The sequence below is a fragment of the Phocoena phocoena genome, chromosome 2 (assembly GCF_963924675.1).
Source record: "Phocoena phocoena chromosome 2, mPhoPho1.1, whole genome shotgun sequence".
NCBI lineage: Eukaryota > Metazoa > Chordata > Mammalia > Artiodactyla > Phocoenidae > Phocoena > Phocoena phocoena.
This window is the reverse complement of record NC_089220.1, coordinates 66,953,887-66,974,720: the sequence shown is the minus strand read 5'-3', so window position 1 is coordinate 66,974,720 and position 20,834 is coordinate 66,953,887. Positions and strand designations below refer to the sequence as shown.

General features: G+C 36.3%; 1 protein-coding gene across 2 annotated transcripts in view; it reads right to left on the bottom strand.

The window, feature by feature from the left end:
• Positions 1-1,766: 1,766 nt before the first annotated feature.
• Positions 1,767-20,834, bottom strand: part of HECTD1 (HECT domain E3 ubiquitin protein ligase 1) — an 88,203-nt gene continuing 69,135 nt past the window's right edge. For both annotated transcript variants that reach the window (XM_065871078.1, XM_065871079.1), the window contains exons 26-42: positions 20,080-20,213; positions 19,100-19,222; positions 16,600-16,756; positions 13,088-13,310; positions 11,915-11,969; positions 11,300-11,482; positions 10,698-10,905; positions 10,528-10,613; positions 10,242-10,369; positions 8,492-8,693; positions 7,154-7,291; positions 6,267-6,874; positions 5,185-5,263; positions 4,966-5,059; positions 4,124-4,274; positions 2,458-2,602; positions 1,767-2,346 (exon numbers count right to left, since the gene is read on the bottom strand). In XM_065871078.1, coding sequence (XP_065727150.1) covers positions 2,209-2,346; positions 2,458-2,602; positions 4,124-4,274; positions 4,966-5,059; positions 5,185-5,263; positions 6,267-6,874; positions 7,154-7,291; positions 8,492-8,693; positions 10,242-10,369; positions 10,528-10,613; positions 10,698-10,905; positions 11,300-11,482; positions 11,915-11,969; positions 13,088-13,310; positions 16,600-16,756; positions 19,100-19,222; positions 20,080-20,213 — 2,852 coding nt within the window. In that variant the 3' untranslated portion in view covers positions 1,767-2,208. The remainder of the gene's footprint in view (positions 2,347-2,457; positions 2,603-4,123; positions 4,275-4,965; positions 5,060-5,184; positions 5,264-6,266; positions 6,875-7,153; positions 7,292-8,491; positions 8,694-10,241; positions 10,370-10,527; positions 10,614-10,697; positions 10,906-11,299; positions 11,483-11,914; positions 11,970-13,087; positions 13,311-16,599; positions 16,757-19,099; positions 19,223-20,079; positions 20,214-20,834) is intronic.

Below are 20,834 nucleotides of genomic sequence, written 5' to 3'. Positions count from 1 at the left end.
TCACTTCAGGTTTATTGCTGAACTGTGACTACCAGCTTTATGTGATTTTCAGACTCATGAAATTTATGTCTCAGACTGGTCAGCTTTACCTTGTTCTTGGACTTTTAGTTCTACAGGAAGATTCCTGACATTTCAGAGTTACTCACTGTATAAGACTCATCGACTTTACCTGCTGTAGCAACATGCTAGACCAGGATTCAGCAAACCTTTTCTGCAAAGGACCAGACAGTAAATATTCTAGGCTTCGTGGCCCATATGGTCTTTGCTGTAACTACTCAGTTCTGCCACTGTAGTGCAAAAAAGAGCCATAGATAATACATAAATAAGTCAGCATGGCTGTGTTCTAATAAAACTTTATTTCTTTATGGATACAAATCAGAATTTCATAAAATTTTCACTTAAGATATTATTTTTATTTTTTCCAACCACTTAAAAATTTAAAAACCATGTTTAGTTCATGGGCCATACAAATGCAAATGGCAGGCCACAGTTTGCTGACCCCTGTGCTAGAATAGTCTTGGTAAAAGCTGGCTACTGACAGACATTTTAGAGACTTAAATAATACACATAAACTGGATAGTAATTCTACTGCTAGTGTAAAGTTCTAGTCATGCATCCATGTATTGAGACAATCACCACCACTGTTTTCTGGATTAAAGCATAGGTCATACGTTTAAATATTGCTATTATGTTTTATTTTAACTTTTATTCTCGCAGAGAACTGTGAAGCTAACAATAAGGTAAAGTAAATGCTGCCTCTGATTACATAGTCACAACATTCTCATGCAGAGAACAGAAACACTACTCAAATGATTGACTGCAATGGGAGAAATCTCTTCTAATGTAGAAAGGGAACGTACCTTTTAAACACGTAAATTGTGGGCAATTCCAAAAAATGCTTTTCACGCCTATAAAAGCCATTTGGCTAAATCAGACCTAGTGACATTTCTTTTACCTAGATGCATAGATATGATAAGTCACAGGAAAATGGAAATATAGCCCCTTTTCAAAACCAGGAAATAGCATTATCCCAGTGGTTTCTTTTCACACTAACACAACATTCAAAAATCATTCTTGGATCTTAGACTTACACGTCGCTGAAGATACAATGGTAAGTAGCACATTTGGTGTTTAAGAAATTAACACAAATAACTTGGCTATTTTTACCTGAAGAATACTTTAAAGACAGAACACAAGAGTTGGATCACAAGCATGTGAACATATATTTCTCCTAGCTTTCCAGTTTCAGTAAGTGTATTTACACAGAAAAATACATTTCTTCACGTAGTAATTTCAAAAAACTATATATCTCAATGATTCAAAATGAAAAGTATACAGTTAAGCTCTTAGGTCTGATGGCTGCAGTGAAACAGTCACATGACACAGTTTTGTACGCTGCAAACATTTTAATGATTATTGTTGAGAATACATTTTGGAAATTTTTTTACTTCAAACTGCAACAAGTTAAATAAATGTTTATAATATACAAAGAAAATACAACCAAAAGTAAAACTTGCTTTAAGTGTGCCTTGCACCTAAACCAGTGTTTTCTCCCCCCTTAATATATCTTTATTTTTGAACTGCACAAACACACTTAAGAATTTGAACTTTATAGTATGGCATTTAGGAAATAAAAATATACTCCCCACCTCAAAGAAATACAAAGGCTGTGCATGATTATATGCCAAACAAAAGAGAGAACACTAGATATACTCTGATAGTGCAGGCATCATTAAAAAGGAAAAGAAAAAGCTTGAGATGCTCATTAACTCTCTATGTTTTAAGGAAGCAGGATTTTTGACCAAGTAGCTTAAAAGCCAGCAAAACAGGCATCAGTGATGGCAACTGTAGTGTATGAAGTATGAAATGACAAAATTTACACAAATACACTGTTAGAAATTTACCAATGAACACTGAATATCTGAGAAGCTGCTCTTTGGAACAGTCAAGTAGGACCACCTAATTCCAGTCACATGAGCCCTTGTAGCAACACAAAGTGTTCTGTGCTATATACTTGCTGGCTGGATAGTTAAAGGATTTGTTTTGTCATTAGCAGCTAACGAACTTATTCCATGTGTTCTTAAAGCCTTAATGGTGGAAAAAAGGCAAGTGTCATTAGCATGGAGGATCATATACTTCTCTGCACACAAACACAAGAGGCTTCACTAGAATTTTAAGTCTCTGATGTCTCCCATTGCACTTCAAAGCTCAGTTGAGATGAAAGCCTTTCTCCATTGTAGCAGCTAGCAGGCGCTCTCTCATGATCTCCTCCGAAGAGTATTCCGGCAACTTCAGATAATGTACACATGTATTCACTGATGGGTAGCTTGCATCAGTAGCATCAACCTACAGAAACAGAAGTGAAAATAACAGAAGACCATGACTTTAAATATGTATTTCTTTCAATCCTTAAGTATCTTAATTCCATTTAGATTCCCCAGTAGCTAGAGTTTGTACCTTGCGTACAACTGTGAGCCTAGGATGCAAGTTAGCCAGTCCACCTGGGGGTAGAGTTGAACAACCAGTGGTAAACTGCAGGAATGCCTTCCTCTCATCTGAAGACATGCCACATAAAACCCTCACAAACCTAAGGAAACCTGGGCTAAAAGAAGAAAAATAAAGTTATATTGATTTGATAGCTGATTTAAATGAAAAATACTACCATTACTGTATAAGCCAGCAATAACCCTAAAAACGAATATCCGCATGTTGGAAGAACAACACTGTCTAGAGACTCTTGGGTAAGTATGAAATGAGCTGATACAAACTACTTGAAAAATACCCTTCAAAGACTGATACAGACAGACTGAAACACTGATGGAGTATAGGAATCAAATATGCAACAAAGGCAGCAAATCAGAAAAGCTCAAGATGCACATGCATAATTCACCCAAATATGGCTAAACTAGCAACAGGGATCTGAAATAATACATTTTTGTTACAGTGAAATAAAGTATCACTATATGCTACAACATGGATGAATTCATAATTATAATATTAAATAAAAGAAACCAGACCTTAGAGAATACATACTGCATGATTTCATTTACTAAAGTTGAAAAAGCAAGCAAAATTAATCAATGGGAATAGTGATTTAATGACTAGAAAAGAATAAGATGGGGACGGAGACTTCTAGAGTTGTTTCTTGTTCTGGGTACCAATTATACAGGTGTGTCCATTTTGTGAAAATTCTCCAGGATGTATGTGCAATTTGTGTACTTCTCTGTTATGCTTCAATAAAAACTTTACTTAAAAAAAAAAGCGACATATACAATGTCATTTAAGTTTAAAATAATAATACTTTCTCATTAACATCACTTTGAAAACTTTAAAAAAAAATACAGGGCTTACTTACAGTCTTAAAAAATGTCAGTGGTATGAAAGAAAAAACATCCGAGGAACTGTTGATTAAAACCATATCACAACTAAATACAATTTCCTGACGGGGGAGAATGGGAGTGAAGTGAGTGCTATTAAAGACATCGCTGGAATCATCAACAAAGCTGGAATGTAGACTATAGATTAGCTAATAGTATGGAATCACAAATTTGCTAACTAGTATGGCTACGTGGGAGTATGGCCATATTCTGAGGAATGTACACTAATGTATTACAGAGTAAAGGTACAAGATATATGCAACATATCCTCAAATGGTTCAGAAAGTGTGTGTGTGTGTGTGTGTGTGTGTGTGTGTTTGTAAAGAGATAATGTAAAAGAAATACAGCAAAACGTTAAGTACTGGTGATTCTGGTAAAGGATATATAGGAATTCTTAACTATTCTTCAACTTTTCTATAAGATTGAAATTATTTGAAAATAAAGGTTAATATAAAAGCAATAAAGCCTAAGGGTTTACAAATGACGCAATTTTAAAAATGATGAACAGTTAAAACACAGTGAGAAAAGGAATGTTAAAACATCAGCCAAAAAAAAAAAAAAAAAACATCAGCCAAGATGACTTTTTGTATGAACTCAGCCTTATCAGTGAATATACATCTTGGTAACGGTGAGACTTAACTCCTTTCTCATTTTATGCATATAATTCACTGAGTCATTTAGAGAACCCGCCATTTGATTTTGGGACATAAACAATCTGTTGATCTTAGAAAATAACCAACACATACCTATCACGTGTATAACCCAACTTAGGTTCAGTATAATTAATAATATCCTCTGCTGCCCAGGATGGCGACTGATTTCCACAAAGAATCATTTGGACTTCTTCATGGCTGAAGGAACTTAATTTCTCCATTGGAAAAACTTTATTAAACCCATCTACGTTACACACACAGCAAAAAAACAAAAACAAAACACACAACTCAGTTTCTAAGTTATAATTTCAAATCAAGATACTCAACTAAATGGATAGAAAGAAGATAAATATTAATAAATATTTGAAAAAGCAAATATAAATGAAAATAGCTTGAAATAAAAACTGTGCTAGGGTTTTAAGTACAGAAATTTTTGCTTATTATCACAAATGTAGACAGGGAGAGAATATTCAGACACTATGGTCAGTAGCCAAATTCTAATAATTTCCCAATCAGTTCTTATGTCATACAAGCCAGCCAAGGCTATGTTCTCATTTTTAAAAATAGTAAGTGATAAACAGTCCAATGTATTTTGCGTCAATCTTTACTTGAAGAATTTAGGTTCTAACATAGTTTAACTCATCTTGATCGTGTAATATTGAAAGTATGCAACAATATTATATCCACTTACAAATGAAAAAATAGAAGCCAAAAGTGGGTCCCTCATTACTCAGCAGGACCAAGCTGAGGGTATGCTACAGCTTGAAAATGTTCCAACCTGTTCTGAGTACTCTGCAGGACCTAACTGTTGGGAAGACAAAAAACTAGACGGCAAATCTAGAGATTACTAGCAATTTTTGAGCATAGCAGTACCTTAATTTCAGCTGTCTCAAAGTAAAAGGAGAGGGATTCAACCAAAGAACCTTAAAAATTACCTCTAAAGGCTTCCATCTGTTTCTGAATACCCATATGCATACAAAAGTCAAACATCAAATCCACATATTCTTCTGCATTATCCATTGTTACCATCTGCAAAGGAAAATTTGTCAATGTAATTGTTAATATCTAGGAATATTTCAGTAGCACCTAGTACAACTGGCCTCATTAAGAGGAATTTTCTGGACTTACAAATATATCTAAAGCAAAATTTGTACCTCATCTTCACCACTTGGCTTCAGATCCACAGCTGTAAAACCATATATTCTTGAGGAAGGGCAAAACTGGAAATTTAAACTGGGAGGACAGAAAAGGATTAGATTAACATTCAGCTACCATTGGTGTTTAATTTTTAAAACACTGCCGCCAAAACCATGAGCACCTCCCCCAACAATAACAAAATCACTATACCAGCTTAGATATTAAGTATGGGGCCTTTTAAAATGCAAAACCGTGTGCCCAAAAACTATTTGGCCAACTGTTTACCAAACCTGGCTTTGCAGGCATTTCATGAAACATCACCTTTCATGTTTTACTTCCTCCTTAGGCACAAAATTAATCAACTATGGATTTTTGTAATGAATTATGGTAGCAACATGTTTACAAGTTTTTTTTGTTTTTTGCAAAAGAAACTATTTTTTTTTTACTAAAGTTGTTCATGCTCTGTTTTTACCCCTGCCTCAAGTCAAACCTTGAACATATGAACAACTTATGAAACACAACTTCTCAATGTTACCATCAAAGAAGGAAGGAAGGAAGGAAAAAAAAGACAGCAAAGCCTCGTAGTCAATCCAAAATCAGTTTAAAATACCAAGGGTATAATAATTACATGTATATAAATTAATAGAATTTTATCAAAAGATCTACAGCATCTGAGTTAGTTAATGCAGCCACTGGGGATAAAGCTTACATACAAAGCAAACTATTCTGAGGTTTTTCAAGTAGGCTATATATATCAATTAGCTAATGAATTTGTCGAAATATTATTGGCTTTGGACTGTTTACACAAGATATATATAGTTATCACATTTGATAAATCAGATAATCTTTCAGACGTCTGATGATTAATAAACTATATTCTGGTATTCTGAGTGCTCTCTTTATATAATATTAACAAATCAAAGGATCAAATCAAAAATCGATATTTCCTAAAGCATCTTATTATTGTTAACAGACTGTATATTCATATATTGCAAATCAGTGAAGACAAAGGAACAAAAGCTTTAGAATTTATTCATCCATTAGGTTGAAGAGTATATATATATATACATATATATATATATATATACATAAAGCTTACCCTAAATCCTCTATGCTAAGTGGAGGCCCAGAACCTGATGGATTCTTCAGCACTAGTTCTTGTAATTTTGTGTTCTTCTCATCTTCAGAAAGACCTTTGTTGCTTAAAATCTGGCGCCTCTTGATAGCAAGGTCTTTAATTTCTTTTAAAAATCTGGCTCTGTGTGGGTTTACTAGTTCAAAGTCTTCCCAAGTTAAAATTCCATTAAACCAAGCTGGGGGTTTTGGTTTGGGGGGATCTAGAATAAATTCTGATTTTGAATCCTCTTCAAAGCTTCCTACTGAGAGTGAATCATGACCTTCTTCTGTAGAGGCTTCAGACTGACTTTCAGTACAGTGTAAGTCTCTATCACCTCGTGACTCATAAATCAGTTTACTCATATTGCTTTTAATGTCACCCATACACATAAGTTTAAAGAAAGGTTTAGAAATAGGTAAATCCACAAGTCTATTGTCTTGAATGCATTTGGCCAAGAAAATTCCAAGGAAATGAAAGAGTTTTGTGATCCTTTCAAGCTCATCACTATCTTGTGGAAATGGAGCTGTAAATAGTCCACATGATCTCTGAACATAGTATCCAGGAGGTTTCAATCCACCTCCAAGATCGACCTAAATTTTTAGAGGGAGAAATGCAAAAAAAAAAAAGAAAAGATCCATAAACATTAAACATCTTAATTCGGCTATCTAAAAGTATCTATAAACACATTTTATTAAACAGGTTTTATAGACTAAATTTTACCCTTTAAAAGCATTTTAATAGTATCAGGATTATTCAATAATAAAAGTAGAGTCAGAAAACCTGGCTTACATTCTGGAAGCATAACTGATTTTTAACTTTCTAAAAGCAGAATCGCAAATCAAATCACAAAATGGGAAAGTATATCTTACATGACGAGATTCATCATCTGGAAAGTTATCATCACAAAGCCAAGCTCCCAAATCAGTTCTCTGGAATTCTGCTGCCACCAGAGCATAAAATTCTAATGTGGGCCCCAAGCCAGTTCCTTCTTCTCCTAAAAATTCAACCTAAACATGAACAAATAAATTATGGGGGAAAGTAAGCTTAAAAAAATTTTTTAATGATCCCATTCTTGCCAAAATCCAGTCCTACTGTAATATACTTTTTTTATAGTAGCAGTATAATATAAGCCACACAGAAGTTTTTATTCCAGTTTTTCTAAAGAGAAATTTGATTTGTACGCTATTCCATATTTAGACACTGTGGTGAGCATTGTCCATACATCAACTTACTTCTCGCAACAAACCTACAAAATAAATTATCATGTCCTTTTCATACCAAAGGAAACCAAATTTCAGATAAAGAGGTTATATATCATTTGCTTGAGGAAATGATGGTATACAGATTTATGTGTGTGTGCGTGCGCACGCGTGTCTATGTGACACCAAAACCTAAACTCTTCCACTTATTTCTGACTTTAGGCAATCACTTTAAAGGTTTTTTATCCATACTCCATATATTCCAAAAATTATTTGAGGCAGCTTACAAAAACACACAGTGCATGTTAAAAAAAAAAAAATAATAATTGAGAAATATCTGTGTTAGAGGACTATATGGGTAAGAAGAATAAGATGAAGGCACAGAAAATTCTTTTTTTGGGGGGTGGGGTGGGGGTGAACTGGCGGCACGCAGATCTTAGTTCCCCGGACAGGGATTGAACCTGTGCTCCCTGAGGTGGAAGCACGGGGTCCTAACCACTGGGCCGCCAGGGAAGTCCCAGGCACAGAAATTTTAAAGTGAAAACCATAAGCCTTATACATTTTCTAGAGATGTATTGTATTTATCATAATCAGTCTGTGATCCAAAAATAAACCAGGTGGCTGACATCTGTGACAGGAGAGGTATTTCTTTCCTTGTCTCTCATATATAAGGAATAATATGTATATAGGATATAATCAACAATGCCCACAATAACATTTCTGCAGTAAATATATTGAATTTCTTACCGCCATTTGCTACAACATCTCTCAATATCTTCATGAGTGAAGATATTCTTTGCTGCTCATTAAGCCACGAGACCCTGACCCCTGAGGAGGTGAGCTGACATCCTCTTATGAAAGATGCTTTGCCAGAGGAGAAGGCCTTTGCACAGAGGGCAGAGAAATCCATCTACACTTCTATCTAATGCAGTTTTTTATGTGGTGGAAGACACAGACTGGTTCTCTAATTGTCAGTCCTGCACACTAAAAGAAACTATATAGAGGTACCTCAAGAACTGATTTCCGATCTGCATGTATTTGCATGACATTCTCAGCCCACTCCATCAGTGATTCACCACGTGGAACTTTCACTCTTTCATGCTTGAGACGACCAACACGAAACTCTCCAGGATCATCTCGCCTTACACTACTTGTGGTCCTTGTTCTTTCCACAGTGGCCTCACGTCGGTTTTGTAACCACACTATTGCTCTGAAATAGAAAAATACCTATGTAGCTGTAGCATACAGCAACAGCTGAATGTACTACTAAACCAGCAACAAAATTCAAAGATTTAAGAATTTTTTAAAAATAGTATTTTATCAGATGATCAAATATACTAATCTTATTTCCTTAAACAAATTGAGAAAATACTGAGTCTATATTTTCCCTTTTTACTTTAGCAATTAACAGATCAAAATAAAGGTCTGCGGTCCAACCCCACACAACACATAAAAATATAGACAAACTCATAATACATAAAATATAAACATTTCCTAAATCAGAGAATGTAAAAAATGGTTAAGCTATCTTTATTACTGTGATACAAATTGAAAGCCAACACAGAAACAGTGTTGTAATTTTGAAACATTTTCTTTTTAACAATGCAGAGTTAACCCATCTAGGATGGGAGAAAGAATCTTGAATTAAGATTAAGAAGATGAAAGATCTACTCTCATGTGTGCTACAATGCTTTTGGTACTCTCAGGCCAATCAGCTATGTACTTTGAGAATCAGTTTCCTCATCTATAAAATAAAAATCAGGGAGTTACCTAGTGGTCTAGTGGTTAGGATTCGGGGCTTTCATTGCCATGGCCCGCATTCAATACCTGGTCAGGGAACTTAAGATCCTGCAAGCTGTGTGGTGCAGCCAAATTTTTTTTAAAAAATTGAACAAAAAAAAAAAACCCCAAAAAACAAAAAAAACACAAACCCACACATATAAAAGTCATAACCAATGCCATTAATCACAGCGGGCCTATAGTGCTATGTGTGCAAATGCTTGGTAAATGATATGAAATGGTCCAACAATGTAACTAAGGGCAACAGGCAGCTCCATTTAAATTATAACTTTTCTACATTTACTTTGAAAGTACTCTGGGTATTCAATCACTCAACAAGTGTTTACCGAGCACCTACAACGTGCTATACACTGCAGCTAGAGCAGTGAACAAAACTACCAGAAATTCCTGCCCTCATGAAACTTTCATCTAGTGAAGGGGATAGAAACACAAAAAGAAGTAAAATGGTATGTTAGATGGTAGTAAGAGAAAAATAATGGCCAGAAGATATATTTTAATGTTATCAAAGCTATTTGCAAGCATTAAATTTTATATTCTTGGGAATTTCAGCAACTAATAATTTATGTAAGCTACTTAAATACTGTACAATAAATGCTAGCTAATGGAAAACACAGTACTTCAATCCACACTGTTTCAAGAGAGCTTATATCCAACTGGAAATCAAAAAATGTTTAAATGTTGACAATTCTTTTTTTTTTTTTTTTTTTTTTGGCCATACCTCACAGCTTGCGGGATCTTCGTTCCCCCACCAGGAATTGAACCCACGCCCTTGGCAATGAAAGTATGGGGTCTAAACAACTGGACCACCAGGGAATTCCCAAATGTCGACAACTCTTTACGAGAAAACAATATATTCCCTTCATCAATCTTGATATAAAGTATATATGTACATTTTGAGCTTATATAAAACATTTAAAAACACATTTATTCTAAAAATGTAAAATGATACACCTCCTACCTTGATGCACCAAATGCTGTACATGTGAAATACAGCTGTCTAGTTTCAAATGGTATTAGAAAAGGACACTTGCTGGTTAACTGTTCACACCAGTCTGGCAGAGCCCCACTTGCCAATGCCAATGGCTCCTGCAAATTAACAAATAACAATGTCTTAAAGCAATTATGAAAAAAGACAAAAAGGAGTCAATGCTCAACAGGAGACATGGCGTGAGGTAGAAAAGGAAGGAGAGGCAATACATTCAAAGTCCAACAGATTGAAGAGTTCAAATATCTGGTTTTATTACCTCAATCTGCTGCAAAATTTTTGTTGTGATTTTTTTGCTAGTGAATTCATCTGGTGGAAAAGTAAACTGAGGCTGCTCATCACCTTCTGTAAAAGTAATAAAATTAATAAAAATATAAACTGACTCGCTTTTAAAAATGCCACAGAAATGAAACAAGGCTTCTTACAGACCTTCTTGGGATATTCTTGAATAAGGGTCACTTGCAACTATATACAGAATACGCAGAAGCTGAAGGACATCTTCTACTCCACAAGAATTCTGTCCATTGCCTGCTTTGGCCTGAGGTTGTTCTTTTGTCAAATTAAGAATATCACTACTTTGAAGAGTAGAAATGGCCCCCTGGTTTAACCCAGACTTTGTTCCATGCTCACAAAAATCCTAAAGAAACAATTAGGAAAACTAGCCGTTAATCATTTTCAAGAAAAGCAATATATCATCCTATTAGTATTAATGTGAAAAGGCTGGAATTCTTCAAAGAACTGCCTTCTTTTAAAATAAAAACAGTATCACCCAAGTCAAAGCTTAACGAAGCTTTGTTCTAAACCAAGAAAATTCTCAAAATATAACCACTAAAAGCCACAGTTAAAACTACGTATTTAGATCCAATGCCACAAACCATATTTGAAATTTTAGCATTGTCATATTAACAATGTTAATTCAACTTCTTTTTTTTAGTATGTCCCAATGAACTGCTTTTCCTCAAGAATATTTAAAAAGCTGCAAAGCACAAAGCCACTCCCAATCAAAATAGTGTTTTGATGCCAATATATACCTTATATGCAGCTATGAGCTGAGAACAATTTCTGTTTTTCCTAATACTTTTATTAGTGCCAGTTAATTTCCAGTGGCGCAGGAAAGCGGCGTCTGCATTCTTCTGCAGGTAGGTTATCAAGTCATTCTTTGGTAATTCATCAGTGCCAAGATACTGTTCCACATGCTCTACAGACCAACAACCCTACAATAGGAAAAACGAAATGTTGGCCTTTCCTGATTATAAAGTTTATGCGACTTCACATGCATTACATAAGGTAGCTTTAAGATCATGCATTTAACCTAATCTAAAGAATCCCATGTTGGGCTTCCCTGGTGGCGCAGTGGTTGAGAGTCCGCCTGCCGATGCAGGGGACACGGGTTCGTGCCCCGGTCCGGGAAGATCCCACATGCCGCCGAGCGGCTGGGCCTGTGAGCCATGGCCGTTCAGCCTGCGTGTCCAGAGCCTGTGCTCCACAACGGGAGAGGCCACAACAGTGAGAAGCCCGCGTACCGCAAAAAAAAAAAAAAATCCCATGTTGCTGATTTCTCCCTTAATTGTTCAATTGAAACACAGCGTTAGTTTTTCTTTTACTAAGTAGCCAAGAGCAAGACTCATTTCCTAAAAATAACTTACCATTTTTCCATTTTCCTTTTCTTTGTCAGAATCTTTCATTTCTCTGTACATAATTCTAAATATGAAGATATTATTCAAGTTAATTCATAAATCAAATGATTTGTGGTTATTTCTAATAAGCCTTCAATTCTTTAAAAACATGTATGAATGAGGACATTCATTAGCTATATGCTTACATGAAATACTGAACTCAGGGAGAATTTATAAGAAAAAATATTAATTTGTTAAACATAGGGAATAGCAGAAATCATATTCCTGAAAAAGAGTTATGGTTTATAAATCGAGCATTATTAAGAAGAAAGCATATATCAAACCTAGAACTTTTAAAGATATAAAGTAATATGCCATATCTTATAACTTTCATACATTGTTGTAAAAATAAAATAAGATGTTTGCATCTGTGTCTAGATGGAAAGAAGGATAAGAATAACAAGGACCAAGAGGCTGTTGAGATCAAATTTAATATTCCAATAAAAACTGAAGGATGAGAATGCCATGAAGACCTTCTGTTCTATCTCAGAAAAACCTAGATTACTTTATTGGACATTATCTAAGATTATCAGTGACGTTAAGAGAATATCGGAAAAATAAACTAAGAAAAGTGAAGTTACATAGCATGACTATAATTATTTATAATATTAAATTATATTAAATTATTTATATTATTAAATAACAAATATTATTATAGGTAATACTTACTGAGCACCCTCTACATCTCATACAGTACTGAATCTACTTTACATATATTAATTCATTGATTCCTCACAACCACTCTCATTTTACAGATTAGAAAACGAGGTACTAAAATGTTAAATAAATTTGCCCAAGGTCATTGATATTATTTAGTGAATGAATAAATGAATGAACAAAGAGAGGTAGGTTTAACTCACAGACCCCAAAGCAAATAACAGAAAACATTTACTACTTCATACACAATCCCAGTCAAAGAGTTCAACAATTATTACATACGGAGCTAGTCTAGATTATTTCTAAAGTTCCTCCCAGTTGTAAGCTTTAACCTTTCTCCATCAGGAGTCAGAAATGCTCTTATCTATTCCTGTAAACCAAGAGAACTAAATCTCTTCTGTTCCTATAATACAAAATATAGAAAATATTTCTTGGCTCATACACTATGAAAATATCTACTTAAAACATTAAATTAAAATCTCTTACGTGTATGTTGGCTCCCAAATACGCCTAAGTTTATCTGATTTCACATTGCCGTTACACGACAACTGAAGCAATTTCTGTACATAGTAAAAGATGGTTGATCTGAAATTAGTGAGTGGTAATTCAACTTCACGAGTTGTTCCAAGACCTGTTACTTTCAAAGTGAGGGCTAATCGAGGTGACGGAGTACATTCAACTTCTTCCAAGAGCTCTGAATGAGGTGTTCCTAAAAATATGGAAGATATGAAAAACAATTACACTAAAATAAGCAGTCCAGAAAGAGCACTGCACCAAGAGACAGGTTACGTGAAATCTAAACGTTTCTGCCATATATCAGCTACTTAAGCTTCTCCTGGGGACTTCCCTGGTGGCAGAGTGGTTAAGAATCCACCCCCGTGCAGGGGACACGGGTTCGAGCCCTGGTCTCTGGTCAGGGAAGATCCCACATGCTGCGGAGCAACTAAGCCCATGCGCCACAACTGCTGAGCCTGAGCTCTAGAGCCTGAAAGCCACAACTACTGAAGCCTACGTGCCTAGAGCCCGTGCTCCGCAACAAGAGAAGCCACCGCAACTAGAAGCCCACACATGCACCCCGGCTCGCCGCAACTAGAGAAAGCCCCTGCGCAGCAACGAAGACTCAATGCAGCCCAAAATAAATAAATAAATATATTTATTTATATATTAAAAAAAACCCCTATAGCTAGTGTCAATCTTATAAAAAAAAAAAAAAGATTCTCCTGGCCTCAATATTTTTGTTTTTTTAAAATGAGAAGAATACAGTTAGGTTAAAGACAGTGTACTAGAGAAGAATTTATACATATGATAAGAATCTCTAGTTTTTATTAGGGTACACATGAGAATTGTATATTTCAGAACATTTTATTTTTATGAATGAGAAAACTAAAATTATTAATACTACTACATACAGAGAAAACCACATACTCAGTTAAAGACGTATCAACCTTTCGCTTGCATTGAATGAGTCTGTTATGACGTAAACACACACATACACACACAAATACAATTAGTTTCATAGGTATTTAGTGATGTACTCTCTTTTTTTTAATCTCAGAAATATTTTCCTCATATCATGATATAGTTTTATAAAGTATTGTTTTATACACTGCATGACATCCCATTGTACTTTAACTGAACCATATCCGTTATATAATGAAGGTCATTTCCAATTTTTAAAGAATACCTCTGTAGTCATCTGAGTGCAGAGCCAATACTTCTATAGTACCAATATGTAGTAGTAAAAATATGAAATATATTGCTAAAGAACTCTATCGAAAATCTGTACCTATTTATACTCCCTAGAATAGGTTTTCTTTTTTTTTTTTTTTGCAGTACGCGGGCCTCTCACCGTTGTGGCCTCTCCTGTTGCGAAGCACAGGCTCCGGACACGCAGGCTCAGCGGCCATGGCTCACTGGCCCAGCCGCTCTGCGGCATGTGGGATCTTACTGGACCGGGGCACGAACCCGCGTCCCCTGCATCGGTAGGCGGACTCTCAACCACTGCGCCACCAGGGAAGCCCTAGGTTTTCCTTTTTGAAGGGACCTTGGAACATCTTGATTCATACTCATTCTCACCATCATACTACATCACATACTTCACATTATACTATAAACTGTACTTATGTTCATATTTAACATAGGTATCTTCTTATCAAGTAATAAGTACATTCCACAGTAACATTTAAGTCTTCTTGAAGGATAATATACTGATTACAATAGCTGACATTTATTGAGACACACATCAGGTACCATGCTAGACACTTTACATATCTCACCTCATTTAAACCTTGTAACTACCTTATCAAACAAGGACTTCATTTTCCCCATATAAGAGATGAGGAAATCCAGGCTTACACAGATTAGGGGATTTGCCCAGTGTATTAGTTTCCTACTGCTGCTCTAACAAATTACCACAACTGAGTGGTTTAAAACAACACAAATATATTATCTTATAATTCTAGAGGCCAGAAATCTAAAATGGGTTGGGCAAGGCTTTGTTCCTTTTGGAGGCTCTAGGGAAGGATCCATTTCCTTGCCTTTTCTAGCATCCAGAGTCTTCCCATGTTCCTTGACTCACGGCCCCTCATCACTGTGATTGCTGCTTTCTGTTGTCAAATCTCCTCTGACTCTGACCCTCCTGTTTCTCTCTTATGAGGGCACTGGTGATTACATTGGGCTCACCCAGAAAAACAGGATAATTTCTCCATCTCAAGATTCTTAATCACATCTACAAAGTCTCTTTTCTCACGTTAAGGTGACATATTCACAGATTCTAGAGGTTAGGATGTACATATCTTTGGGAGGGGGCCATTAGTGTGCCTACCACACCCAAAATAGAGTTGTAAGAGATGGAGCTGGCACTCAGGCTGACTGACTCTGGAGGCCATAACTAAAACCACTATATAGCTTTTCAAAGTAAAAGCTGCATGGGAGTAATGCTTAGCAATTTTGATCCAGTAGAAAACAGAATACAAATTATCTACCTTTAAATGAGTCCTTGCTTTAAAGTTTATACAAATGTAAAACACAGTGTGTTTTTAAAATACTATAAGTTTATAGCCAGGACATGGAAGCAACCTAAATGTCTATGGACAGATGAATGGATAAAGATGTGGTGTGTATATATACACAATGGAATACTTCTCAGCCATAAAAAAGAATGAAATAATGCCATTTGCAGCAACATGGACAGACCTAGAGATTATCATACTAAGTGAAGTAAGTCTGACAGAGAAAGACAAATACTGTATATCAGTTATAATGTGGAATCTAAAATGTGATACAAATGAACTTATTTATGAAATAGACACAGACTCACAAATACAGAAAACAAACTTATGGTTACCAAAGAGGAAAGGTGGTGGGGGAGGGATAAATTAGGAGTTTGGGATTAACAGATACAAACTACTACATGTAAAATAAAAACAACAAGGTCCTACTGTATGGCACAGGGAACTATATTCAATATCCTGTAATAAACCATAATGGAAAGAATATGGAAAAGAATACGTATATGTATAACTGGATCACAGTGCTGTAAACCAGAAACTAACACAACATTGTAAATCAACTATACTTCAATGAAAAATAAAATAAAATACTGTAATTTGCTCCTTTTAAAAAAGTCTGTATTTTTTTTTAAGGATGCATGGCTGATATATAGTTTCTCCTGAAACCTTTTACTTATAACCTGCATATACAAGTAGTACCTTACTTTTTAAAACTATAAAGTACTGGGCTTCCCTGGTGGCGCAGTGGTTGAGAGTCCGCCTGCCGATGCAGGGGACGCGGGTTCGTGCCACGGAGCGGCTGGGCCCGTGAGCCATGGCCGCTGGGCCTGCGCGTCCAGAGCCTGTGCTCTGCAGTGGGAAAGGCCACGGCGGTGAGAGGCCCACGTACCGCAAAAACAAAAACAAAAAACAAACAAAAAAAACTATACAGTACTACTTTATTTGGTACCTATTAAAATTAATCACAAAAACTAAAATATAGTATACCTGGGGGTGGAATTTCTAGATCAGTTGTCTGCTGGACATTAGTACGACCAGGTCTAGGATCAAAAGCAGGAACCAAAGCTGAAAACTGCCGCTTTAGTACATAATCATCATCCCATGTTCTCCGGCGTCCCCCTTTAGTTTCATACTCTTCTTCTTCCTATTAAAATAAAATTCCACGTACAAACATTAAAAGGTAAAACCCTTCATTATTGCTAAAGTGATATGCTATCTATAAAATAAGGTATATGTCAAACACTTCTCTCTATAGGTATTACATGTTCTTATTCAACCATATTTCTTAAGCACAATATAAGCCAAACATGTAGATAACATAAATTTCTTACTGATTTAAGTTTATGAAAAGTAAGTCACTGTATGGTTAAAATTTCAAGAGTCACACATCTGGTAATAAAGCTAAATGAAAAGTCAAAAAAAGATAAGTAGCTTTAGTGATGGTTACACAAATTTATACATGTGATAAAATGACAAAGAACCATACACACACATTGGACCAATGCCAGCTTCCTGGTTTTGATACTGTACTCTAATTACGTAAGATGTAACCACTGGAAGAAATTGGACAAAGGGCACACAGGACCCTTCGATCTTTGCAACGTCCTGTGAATGTATAATTATTTACAAATAGGCTGTTTTTTTAAAAAAAAGTGTAAACTGTATTACATACTGAATTACATACAAAACAGATACAGTGCTTGGAAGTTGCTTTAAATTACTATGGGGCAAATAGTTCAAACAAGTTCGACAAAGTGTTGATCTGTCAAATGATGGGTTCTTGGGGATTCAATGCACTATTCTTTCTACTTCTAGCATGTTTGAAAAATTCCATAATAAAAGTTTTTTTAAGGAACATTTTCTCCTCTCCTTCACTTTTTGTATCAACAAAAAAGAGATCAATGAATTGTAAATGTCTGATGTAATAATTTTTAAATAATAATTATCTATATACTTAAATGTACACATATAGACCCCCCATATTTTGAACACTTAATTGAAATTAACCTTTATAACAAATCAAACTGACATTTGACAGCTCTGGAACCAGAATGTCTGGGTTTTTATCCTGGATCCAAAACTTCTATGTGTGATCTTTAGTAATCATGAGGCAGGAGATACATGGGCTCCAGGCTAGGCATTGAAAACTGGTCTCCTGTTTACATTTCTTGGGACGAGAAAAAGACGGGCTTCAGGCTGGACACTTACAACTAGCCTCCTGTTTGCAATTCCTGAGACAGGAGATAGGTGGGCTTCAAGGTTAGATATTTAAAACCAGCCTCCTGTTTGTAATTCAAAACAGAAATAACAATAGAAACAGGGTAAATATCCAGGCTTTGTCTCCTGAGGACACTCTAAGATAACAGTCACAGCAGGGACAAGAGAGGGGCTAATCCCTGTTTGAGTAAAGATCAAGAGGTCACATATTTCCCATCCTTGGGGCGAGGGAGACACTGCACATGCGCAGAAAGGCTCCTTGGGGGTCAAAAAGGAGGAGGCACCACCCCATAATATGTGATGCCAAGGCCCCCCATAGGCCTCTGGGCTGGAATCCATCTTGGAAAAAAGTAGCGCACACATGTTGGAGAGGGCCCTAGGGCAGGGCAGGTGTGGAAACAGAAACCAGGTAATTGGCTAAGGATAAACAAAGGCCCGGAAGAACTGCCCTATATAAATGACTTAACCGCCTCTTTACTACTTTAAAGAGGGAGGACTTTAGGGGGGACGCCCACACCCTTTCTCTCCAGGTGTGAATCTCTGCCTTGCTTCTGTCTTAATTAAACAAACTGTTTCTCTGTGTTCTCTCCCACTTGTCTGCTGTGTCTCTAATAATAAACTTTGTACCTGTTTTTACAGTTTTTGCCTCCTTAAGAAATGCATTTTTCAGCGGGGGCAAGAGCCAGGGAAAATTTGCTTCTAGCTTCTAGTCCCTGCTGGTCTGGTGGCTAGGATTCCTGGTTTTCATCCAGGCTACCCAGGTTCAATTCCTGGGCAGGGAACTAACACCTTGCTTCAAGCCACCGCTCACTGCTGCCTCTCCAAGGTCAATCACTTCACCTGAAAATTGGGTTTTCAGGTGAAAACCCAAAGGGTTGTTGAAAGGACCGAATTAGTTAATATACATAAACAGTGCCTAGCACCTAATTAATGATAAATGTTAGTTAATAGACTAATACTTCTATTACTCTACTATGAAAACTTAGAAAATAGCTACTAACCATTTTAGTATATGTTTACTGCCACCCAAAGGCCAACATGAGCAGGTTTCAAGTAAGAAATTCCTGTATGCATTATGGTAGAGCAATCATGGACTCTATCTGGAATGTGGAACCCAAGCAGTTGGGCAAGTTTCTTTTTGTTAACTCTATTTAGTAGCTCCTGCCCTCACCCTGCCCCTGCTGTACATTTTTCTAGGCATTTTAGTTTGTGCTTTACTGTGAAAAGGGAAAAAAATACACTGTAGAGAAGGTAAACGTGAAGATATTACCTGCTCCCCAATAGGTCGGCTCCCTGCTCCAGATGGGACCTGTGGTAGCTGTGAGGTGACAGCATGGTGTGTTACATCAGAGCGGGAGCCAGCTCGACGCTGCAGGGATGGACGTCTCAGAATCTGATACAGAAAATGTAAAGAGACATGTCTAATTATCTGACCCATATATATCTCTATTCAGCCTTGACCTGAACTATAAACCTATATTACCAAAACTGTCATTAGAAAACTTCATATTCATTAGCCATGTACATAAAAGTTACAAAGTGAATGCTTTAAATTCATCATGCATCATATACTAACCTTCACAAGAAACGTGCTAATATTCTATATGTTTTCTAAGCAAGATATACTAAAAGCATTTTTTGGAGTTCTCCACCCCATTGTAACTCAACTTATGAAAAAACATGTTTTAATCTAGTAACGTTTTATAAAGGGAAATAAAGTTAAAATAAAAGGCATTTTCAGGCAATAGTTCAATTTGAAGACAATCACAGTTATCAAACACTAAGATTTCTGGATCATACTGCCTAAGCTTGGGTCCTACTTTTCTACTTAACTCTAAATAATAAGGGCAAATTATGTTTTCTGTGTCTCTGTCTCATAGGTTCTGTGTAAGGACTGATGAGATAACATGCAGATACTGCTTACAAAACAGTAGGTACCAAAAATTTCTAAGTATAACTATTGTGGAAGAACCATGAAAATTGTATTCTTTAGGATTAGTGCAGTTCTTCACACTTTAAAACCTGTGAAAACATCAGATGTGACGTAGTGTTTTTCAACTATGACCAATTTATTTTCTTTCAAAAAATGTCATAAATGCTCAGATTAAAAGTGCTTTTCTTAATTAACCACATTTTTCATACTGGTGCCATATCGCTTGCTTCAAAGTTTAACCAGGACTTTGCTTTTCCTCTCCTCATTTCAGTTATTAACATCCTGTCTTAGTTGAGAGAATGGGGGACTCTCTCTACCATAACCTCCTCGTATTCTTGGTCCTCCTGATTGTCGTCTTCATTTTCATCATCTTCCTCATCTGGCTCCGGCAAGTCCTCATCATCATCTAGCTCAGCTAGCAGAGTACTGGCACGGCAGCTATCAAGGAAATCTAGAAAACAAAGCCAACGATCTTCCTCTTAACAGAATTAACAAAGCATAACAAAGTAACTTTGCATATTGATTTTTCTTTTTTTTTTTTTTTGCGGTATGCAGGCCTCTCACTGTTGTGGCCTCTCCCATTGAGGAGCACAGGTTCTGGATGTGCAGGCTCAGCGGCCATGGCTCACGGGCCCAGCCGCTCTGTGGCATGTGGGATCTTCCCGGACCGGGGCACGAACCCGTGTCCCCTGCATCGGCAGGCGGACTCTCAACCACTGCGCCACCAGGGAAGCCCCGCGTATTGATTTTATAATACAAAGGTAAAATTCCAAAGGGACAAGTATAAAGGCCACATCTAGTACTGACACTCTTCTACCACCACACGTAAAGGATGAGTAACAATGGTAAATAGTCACAAGCATGGCAGAAAACAACATGGGATAAAGGATGGTGATAAACTAAGTCTGTATCTACAAAATCATTTTTAAAAAGGTCAACAATATGGGGTATGTTAAAAAATAAAAACAATCCTATCATTATTCTCTGCACAAGTCACAGGAAACATAAAACGGTGGAAAGTGAACACTGGAATCATTCGCTCTGTCAACAATTATCTGTTGAGTACCTATTA